The sequence below is a fragment of the Abramis brama genome (assembly GCF_963993115.1).
Source record: "Abramis brama genome assembly, chromosome: 16".
Taxonomy (NCBI): domain Eukaryota; kingdom Metazoa; phylum Chordata; class Actinopteri; order Cypriniformes; family Leuciscidae; genus Abramis; species Abramis brama.
The window spans coordinates 9,209,384-9,218,061 of NC_139978.1; the positions used below are offsets into that span (position 1 = coordinate 9,209,384).

General features: G+C 36.8%; 2 protein-coding genes across 2 annotated transcripts; both read left to right on the plus strand.

The window, feature by feature from the left end:
* The first annotated feature begins 1,758 nt into the window (after window positions 1-1,758).
* nppb (natriuretic peptide B) lies at window positions 1,759-2,967 on the plus strand. Its single transcript, XM_084086528.1, has 3 exons — window positions 1,759-1,929; window positions 2,021-2,276; window positions 2,452-2,967. The coding sequence occupies exons 1-3, from the start codon at window positions 1,813-1,815 to the stop codon at window positions 2,466-2,468; spliced, it is 390 nt and encodes a 129-aa protein (XP_083942654.1). The 5' UTR covers window positions 1,759-1,812; the 3' UTR covers window positions 2,469-2,967.
* Window positions 2,968-4,956: 1,989 nt separating this feature from the next.
* nppa (natriuretic peptide A) lies at window positions 4,957-7,694 on the plus strand. Its single transcript, XM_084087640.1, has 2 exons — window positions 4,957-5,288; window positions 6,396-7,694. Exons 1-2 carry the CDS (start codon window positions 5,175-5,177, stop codon window positions 6,690-6,692), a joined length of 411 nt encoding a protein of 136 aa, XP_083943766.1. The 5' UTR covers window positions 4,957-5,174; the 3' UTR covers window positions 6,693-7,694.
* The last annotated feature ends 984 nt before the right edge of the window (window positions 7,695-8,678 follow it).

Here is an 8,678-nt window from a genome sequence, read left to right on the forward strand (position 1 = left end):
ATTACAAGTGGAATAAATTATTCTGTGGAATGCTTGATTCTGATTAGTCAATCGCGCCATCCAGTGAAATGTTATTCCTCGATAACAACCACTGAAAACAGATAACACAGGGTCAGGGTTACTGAAGTCAGCAGCTTGCTAGAAAAGTTTTTTCTTCGTGGAAGTTTTGCTTTTGGTGAGCTAATAAAATATTAAAACTCAGTCGAATCAATATTTTGTATAAAGTTATTTAATTATGCCATCTAGCATCGTTGACTCCTCTGTTTCATACAAACGCAGCTGCTGCCTTTTTGTGACTTTTTTTGTGCACGGGATTAAAGGATAACAAACAGGTACGATTTTAAAATGGTTTAATCTCAGATCAATATCTCTTATCTCCATAATTATTTATGTGGCAAAATGCTGTGTAATAAGTGGTATTACCGTATCCCCGTATCCCTGTCCATCTAGTTTGAACTTGCCGTGCTAGCAACTGCTCTCTACATCTTTGAGTTTTAAGCTCCGTATAATAAAGCTCAAAGCTTTGAGTTTAAAGACCTAATAAAATATTTCAACTCAGATCAGTATTTTGTGTCAAAAATGTACTTAGCCTATTGCAAGTAATAAGCGGAATAATGCACATCCAGCCCAGCCGGTTATTATAAACCCCCTTCAGGCTGATGCAAGACCCCTCCATTATTCTGAGATAACAACCGCCTGGATGTACATTATCCCTTAGATAACACACACCCGTAATAGCTGTTTTTTATAAACATTATTTAAATGCTTTCCTCCCCTACTCTGATATCCCCAACAAATGTATTAATTAGATCTTTAAGACAAGTATCTTAATATATTAAGACAAGTATCCATTAAAAAAGTTAATTAAAAGCTCTCATGATCAGATGAGAAAACAAATTTTTATCTGGCAATTTCATAGGAAATCGTACGATTTGATTCATAAACAAAAACGTTCGATTAAAAAAGCACGAGCTCCATCCTCACATTCTCAAGGCTGATTTATGCGTTGGACCTATGCTGGAGCTTCTACGCTGTTGGCTACGCGTTGGTTTTCGTTTATACTTCTATAATGTTGTCCGCATTGACGTGCAGAGGGAGCATGTAAAACCCGAGGAAGTGGTTAACAGACCAATCACAGCGCTTGTGGTCCGCGTAGAATTGATGCGTTGTTACATTTTTGGAGAGGTGCACGTCAGGGTACGCCTTTATGCTACGCGTGCTACACATGCTTCTGCATCGAACTCACGGCGTCTGTCTACGACGTAGCTACGCCGTGAGTTCGATGCAGAAGTAGCTAGGCCTATAAATTGGGCTTCAGTGGATCGCGAGCATATCATGAAACTTTGATTGAGATCGTACGAATTGATTTGTTAAAGAGTTGTTGGTTAATGTTCACAATTTATTCGTTGCAACTTCAATTAATATATTTTCAGCCTAAACTGCTCACTTTAACATAGGCCGCAGTGTTTGTTACTGACAGACTAATAGCCCATTAAGTTGGATAAAGTTATCATAAAACCTAGTAGCCTATTGTAATGTGCAATGCAAGACACTTGATGTGAATGATTTCAGGGAAGAGAGTACAATGTAATCATTTGAGTTTCCGTCACTGGACTCATCTGTTAGCTTTAAAGGAGTCATTTCCGACAGCAGCCTTTATCAGACTGAGGTGTTGGAATGCAGCAGCCATTCTTCACATTACTGGCATGTCAAACTTTTAGGTATAAAAGAGCTCGAGGCTCAACTGAGAGCATACAGACAACGACACAGCAAGAAGAAGAAGAAGACGAACAGCAAAAAAAGTCAGGAAACATGAAATCGCTTGACATTCCTCTAGTCTGCCTTATCTTACTCTTCAGTGTTCAGCTCACGGGTGCATTCCCGCTACAAAACTCAGCCTTAACCACAGAGGACATGGATGTATTAAAGGTAAGAACAAAATCAGGAATAAGAGAGAGAGAGGGAGAAAACTTGCTTAATAATGCTTGCACTAACAGTGACTAATGAGCCATGCTTTCAGCTTCTTCTACAGAGACTGGAAGAGTCCATTCCTGCGTCTTCCCAAGACCAAATACTGGCGAAAGTGGAAGAAGAAGCGGCACGAGAAGAAACCATCGTTAAACCTTATCCCAAGACTGACATGAGAGACTATCTGTCTGCTCGGGACTTGAGGACAGTCCGTCAGGACTCCAAGAGATCCTCTGGGTGTTTCGGGAGCAGATTAGACAGAATCGGTTCCATGTCGTCCCTGGGATGTAACACTGCCCGGCGGTCAGGTAACGACTTCATTTCTATATCGCACAGCCACAGTTAATAGGAACATAGAATAAAAATGAACGAACAGTTTTTGGACAAATACATGCATTTTCTCGACCCCTGAAAATACTGACTCACTATAATGGTATGATGGTTCTCTAACTTACACTTTTCTCTATTTTTCTCTATTTTCAGGTCCTAAGAAGAAGTGATGTCTTAATGATTAGCAGCTTCTACACTGTAAACATTGAAACTGTGCATTTGTTACTTACTTGATCTGACCTTACAATGACTTTTGTTGGTGTAACCTAGTACATTCAGGTTGAATAATGAATAATTATGTTGACTTGAACAAAAAAACTTAAATTTAGATGTTACCATTTGAAGCATGTTTTAGGTTACCTGACAAAATATTTTTATAGTGTTATTATGTGCAACAGACTCCAAAAATGTTCTTAACTATGCATATTTATTTATTAAATTATTTAAAAAGTTGAGTTATATATTTATATGCATCTTTAATTTAATTGTCAGTCAAATCAGTTGTACATGCCCTCTTTAATATACAATAAATGTTTACACATGCCTTGGTTTTGGACATCTTTCATTCTTATTCAATTTTATTTTATTTTATTAAAGAACCCATGCATATAATTGTAGAAAGAGTTTTCACAATACATAATCAAGATTTAAATCATAATGTGATGAGGTTATATTGAATTCTGGTCTGCTTTCTTTAATAGGCTAATTATAATAATCATTTTTATTTATAAAGCACTTTTCCCAAGCTCAAGGTCACTGAAAAATATAGTTCTTTACAAGTACTATAGTTTAAGGGGAGTGATAATGTTCTTGCGCTATTTGCCTGACAACAACAACAATACAGTGATCAAACTGTCCATGGAGTCCACCCTCAGGCCATCATTATCAACGCAACCGGTTTCAGAACCACGGAGAGCAACATCACCTCACATTACTCAAGGTCATAATCCTGAGTACTATAATTTAGACCTATGTTGTCACAAGGTTTGGCGGTGAAATTGAGAACAAAGAGTCTTGCAGTTGAAGTTGTTAAAGACCCCCTGTGGTGAAAATCAAGATTTCAGTGTTGTTTATATGTCTATGTGGTGTTTTTAATATGCTTTAAGACAAACCATGTCCAAAGTTATGTCAACACCATTGCTGAGTATTTTCACCGTAAAACTGTAGTGGGGGGGGGGGGGTACTTCTTATTATTAAGGATACTTCGTTTTAGAAGGCAGACTGAGATGGCAACACATTATTAGCTGTTTAATAACGTAGTCATGCAAATGGCTAATCATATTAATTACCGCCAAAATGTGTTCAATGTTGTAGACTAGAGAGCTATACATAAAACGGATTACCATTCTGATACATCCACTTGTAGATGAGCCTGAATAATTCACTCTTCCACTTGCCATTGTGCAGCGTTTACTACAGTAAAGTTGACCGAGTGGATTAGGTATTCTGAGCTTGAGTGATTGAGTGGAGGCTGGACTAATTTGCATATACATGGCTCCACGTATAGTCAAGTCAAGTCAAGTCACCTTTAATTATATAGCGCTTTTTACAATACAGATTGTTTCAAAGCAACTTTAAAGAGATAACAGGAAAATAATGCAACAAAGTTTGTTTCCAGAAGAAAATAACATCACAGTCCAGCTTAAGTAAGTTCAATGATGGTTCATTTTTGTTGTAAAAAAGTGACTAATTTAGTAACATTTATATATGTAGCCGCTCTGTCATATTTCATCTCAGTTCAGTTCTCATTTAATGGAGTCATTTATTCACATGAAAAAAACAAAACAAAAAAAAACGTTTAAATATGTAACTAAATATGAAAAACTGAATTATTTAACCATAAGGTTGTCCTCCAAACCAAAATTTGTCACATGTACAAATCATTAATACAAATTTCTGTTGGCCAAAACAGGTTGATATTTTCTTGTTCATCGCATGTTTTCTTTTTTTCCTGAATTATTTTGTTTCAAAATTGTTTTATTGTTTAATACATTTGAAATACAGGCATTTGAAATACTATTAGATATTATTAATGTGTTCTATATTTATATATTTATTATATTATATTATATTATATTATATTACATATTTCAGGGTATTGCCTGTCACAGTAAACCATTTTTGTTGTCAAGCTCTCAAAGTACATTGACCTCATCCAAATTTTCCCATAAGTAAAATATTTGACAAGTAGCCTCCGTCTCCCTAATCAGCCACTCCAATATAATCTCATAACCATTATATTAATTCTGCAACAAATTATTTTAGGTTTAGTTATTAGACAGCAAATAAATAAACCAGTCTTACACTGTAGCTTTGCAAATTTCCTGTTTGACACTGAAACCTTCACTCTAGTTTTTACATTGCCTTATGTATTAAAATGTGTCTATTAACCAGTTTAGAGAAATTCATCTAGTTTAGTTTAGCTTTCACAACAGGGGTAAAAGTAGAGGTGTATTTTTATTTACTGTTTTTCCATAAAGTCCTCTTCTCAGTCAACATCATCGGGCTATATATAGACCATCATCTGCTTTAACCCCCTATGGTATACTTTTGTATCAGTTCTGAGGTGATGCCGGGACCATGTGAGACACTCGTGTAGCGGATGCATTCCCGATGATGCCTGAGGTCACTGTTTGTGTCCGAGTTACCAGACCCAACACAGATCAGGAGTTCTCCAGCAAGGCACCTCACACTGCACCAAACAGCCACTTAAAAGGAAATCTAGTCCAGGAACGTTATCAGAGATGAGGTGTTGGAATGCACTTCACACAGTTTACAAAGGATGAGCTCCTGACAGTCAACTGTCCCTATATAAGAGTGAAGCAGGCAGACGGCCAGTTCAGAGGGCAAGAAACAGCATCCAGAGGAACCCAGAGATGATCAGAGAACTCATTCTTACGGGACTATTGGTCCTGCTTTGGCACCAGATGGATGTACAAGCGCATACATTGAGCAGACACAGTTCTGCCAGCAACATGGCCAAGCTGAAGGTAATTTTGCTTTGAATCCCTTTTCTTAAAAACCAAGAGAACTTGCTGTGAAAGCAGTTTGTTTGGATCTATTTATTCATCAAGGGCTTGAATTAAATGAGATTTATTGTGCGCTAAACAGGCAAGAAACTACATTCTTAAAAATAAAGGTTAAGAGCTCTGGTTCTGTGAAGAACATTTAACATCCACAGAACCTTCCATTGCGCAAAAGGTTCTTTAAAAGTGGGGAAAAATGGCTCTTTAGATTATTAAAATGTTCTAAGAAAATAAAATGACAACACTTTATTTTGATGGTCCCTTTTGAATATTCTGTTTGACTATAAGTAACTTTGCAACTACATGTTAACTAACTCTCAGTAGAGTATTAGTAGACTGTCTGCTTAATATCTGCTAACTCTTTATTGTGATGCTCCCCAACAGACATTCTACTGACTATAAGTAACTTTGCAAGTACATGTCAACTTATTCTAACCCTGACCCTACCAGTCTACTAATACTCTACTAATACTCTAAGGAGAGTTAGTAGACATGTAGGTGCACAATTACTTATAGACAACAGAATGTGTTAAAGGGACCATCAAAATAAAGTGAAACCAAAAAGACGATTATTTATGAACTGGGTTATGCTTAATTTCGATGGTCCACTTTAGACATACATGTCAACTAACTCTCATTAGAGTATTAGTAGACCATTATGTTAGGGTTAGTGGTTACGGTTCGAGTGAGTAGAATAAGTTGACTTGTAGTTTCAGAGTTACTTATAGTCAGTAGAATGTCTGTTGGGGAGCATCATATAAAGAGTTAGCAGATATTAAGCAGACAGTCTACTAATACTCTACTGAGAGTTAGTTGACATGTAGTTATAGTTAGTAGAATGTCTAAAGTGGACCATCAAAATAAAGTGTTTTTGAGGAACCCATAATGGTTATATGGGATCACTGCAAAAAAAAAAACCTGGAATCTTTATTTTTTAAGAGTGTATATTATCAGCTTGAGCATGCAAATAATATTAAAGGGCACTAAATTATTATAGATTTGAAGAGAAGAAAATATTTCAATGGAAAGTCTATTATATTCAATTCAGTTAACTCTGTGCTGCTCTACCAGAGCTTATTGCAGCAGTTTGAGGAGGCCCTGGCCACAGAAGACAGAGCCTTAGATTATGAAGACAGCAACACCATGCTGGAGCAGAGCCCCGCTTCCACGTCCTGGGACAGAGACAGAGAGGACGAAGCAGCACCAGCGGAGGACACCAACCTCCCAGATGGATTCGAGACGCAGAGAAATCGCCTTATAGATCTTCTCATGTCCACCCGGAGCAAAAGCCTGTCTGGCTGTTTTGGGGGAAGGCTGGATCGCATAGGGTCCTCCAGCACCCTCGGGTGCAACTCTAAAAAAGGTTAGCTACAACCACTGAATACAGTGACATTAAAATTACAATATATTTTTATGGTATATAAATTATTTTACATGTGGATAGTTGTCCATTAACTTTTTTTTCATTTAAAATAAGGATTTTAGATTAAAAGTTACATTTAAAAGGGGGAAAGTATATTTAAATCTAACTGTCACCATTTCCCCCCTGTTTTCAATTACCTTTGCCTTCAATAAGTATTTTTAATGGTTCTGTGGTGTGACAAATAATACAAGAAAAAAGTGTAATTATTTCATGTGCACTGGAAGGAAAATATCTGTAGACATTTTGCTAGGGCATTTTCCATTAATTTTCCAGACATTTCCTTTAACCATGTAAAACACCTGTGAAAAATTAAAACGGGAAATTACTTCATATTAGCACATTGCCCAATGTATCTGACCTTTTCTGCATTGCCCCAATGTTTCTGAGCTCATAAAAACTGCATGAGTAGTAATTACGGTTGACATGGAAATTGAATTTGTAGGAGTAGAAAAATTAAAGCAAAATGTATGTAAAACTGAAACTGTGTGAGATATTTAAACATGAAAACTAATGTAAAATGTGGAAATGAAACCAACAAGACTTTGTTACAAAAACCCTTCCATGTTTTGCAATCCACGTTATGACATCTGCTTTATATTATCTGATGGTTGATATATTTATTACGTACAAGTAGTTGAGTGCTAATCGGAGTGTTGAAATACATACAGTATGGTATAATTATGTGCATTATTAATGCTCATTCTGTATTCATTTATGAGGTTTATGAGATTTGAATACTCTTGCTGGTGTTTTAATATCCCTGCTGGCTTTATCCAAGTAGCACTTCTGTTATTCTTTTTGTGTGTCACACATTTCTACAGCTGAAACTGTACTTCGAAATAAAATGTAAAACACGTGTCGTTTTTGTTTCAAGAACGGGATGTTTAGATCCCACGTTGTAAGGCTTTTGAGGTGTAGTATTGAATGCTAATAAAATCCCGAGTTTAAAAACATTTCTAGTATTTCTTTAACAGTGAAGCACAAAATCTCAATGGCTAACATAGAAACAGAGAAACTCACCATCAACCCCTTTCCCTCATTCAAAGGCATCTATGTTGTGACTCATTTAACACCCACACCATCTCTTCTAATGGCCATTATCAAACTCATTACAGGACACACTATAATGAGTGGAACAGCTGCAGGTGGTTATTACTCCTGAGCTTATCAACACCTGCCCTAAGCCTTAAAAACTACAGCCATGTCAGCTTTAATCCTATTACACAAGCTCGACGGGGTCTCTCCTGATTGCATGAATAATGCCTCCATTTCAGCAGTGGACGGCTCTCATTAGAAACTTCAGATCTCCTCAGTGAGTGCGTCACATAGGCCTACTAACAGACTGTCAGAGCCTGATTTCTCTGGTCTAGTGTGAATACAGTTAGAAAGCACTGACAAGAGAATGAGCGAGTCGAGACCTTCATATCTTCCAATTAGACGAGCGCTCCTCTTGGAAATCTCATGCCATTCCCGAAGGTGAGGATTGGTGTTAGCCAGCGGGTTAATCCACTAAAATGAGAGATAAAGTGGCAGATGTGATGTATGACCATAGGCAAAATGTCCTCCAGTCGGCGGACAACCATTTTTATACTTTCTTGTATTTTTAATGGGTAGATCTCTGTCAGGATAGGATTTTTTTACCCACTGATCTGAAAAGGAATGAAGGGATTGACAGGAGTATGTATATGGTCAATTCAAGTCAATTGAGATGACTGTCAAAAAGTGACTCAATTCCACCATATGCTGTAGTTTCTTATGGGCACTTTTGGTTACGTAGACTTTTATAATATGAAAACACACTTTTCACACTTCACTAGTTTATTGCATTTGTCCACTAGCAATGTCAGTGGATACTGATACATAATAATCACGGATGAGAGAATTCTGTCTGAAAGTCATGAATATTATTTACAATATACATATAACAATTA

Coding starts and splice junctions, on each gene's coding strand:
- nppb (XM_084086528.1), top strand. CDS start 1,813: ATGAAATCGCTTGACATTCCTCTAGTCTGCCTTATCTTACTCTTCAGT. Junction 1,930..2,020: donor AGGACATGGATGTATTAAAG/GTAAGAACAAAA, acceptor CCATGCTTTCAG/CTTCTTCTACAGAGACTGGA.
- nppa (XM_084087640.1), top strand. CDS start 5,175: ATGATCAGAGAACTCATTCTTACGGGACTATTGGTCCTGCTTTGGCAC. Junction 5,289..6,395: donor GCAACATGGCCAAGCTGAAG/GTAATTTTGCTT, acceptor CTGCTCTACCAG/AGCTTATTGCAGCAGTTTGA.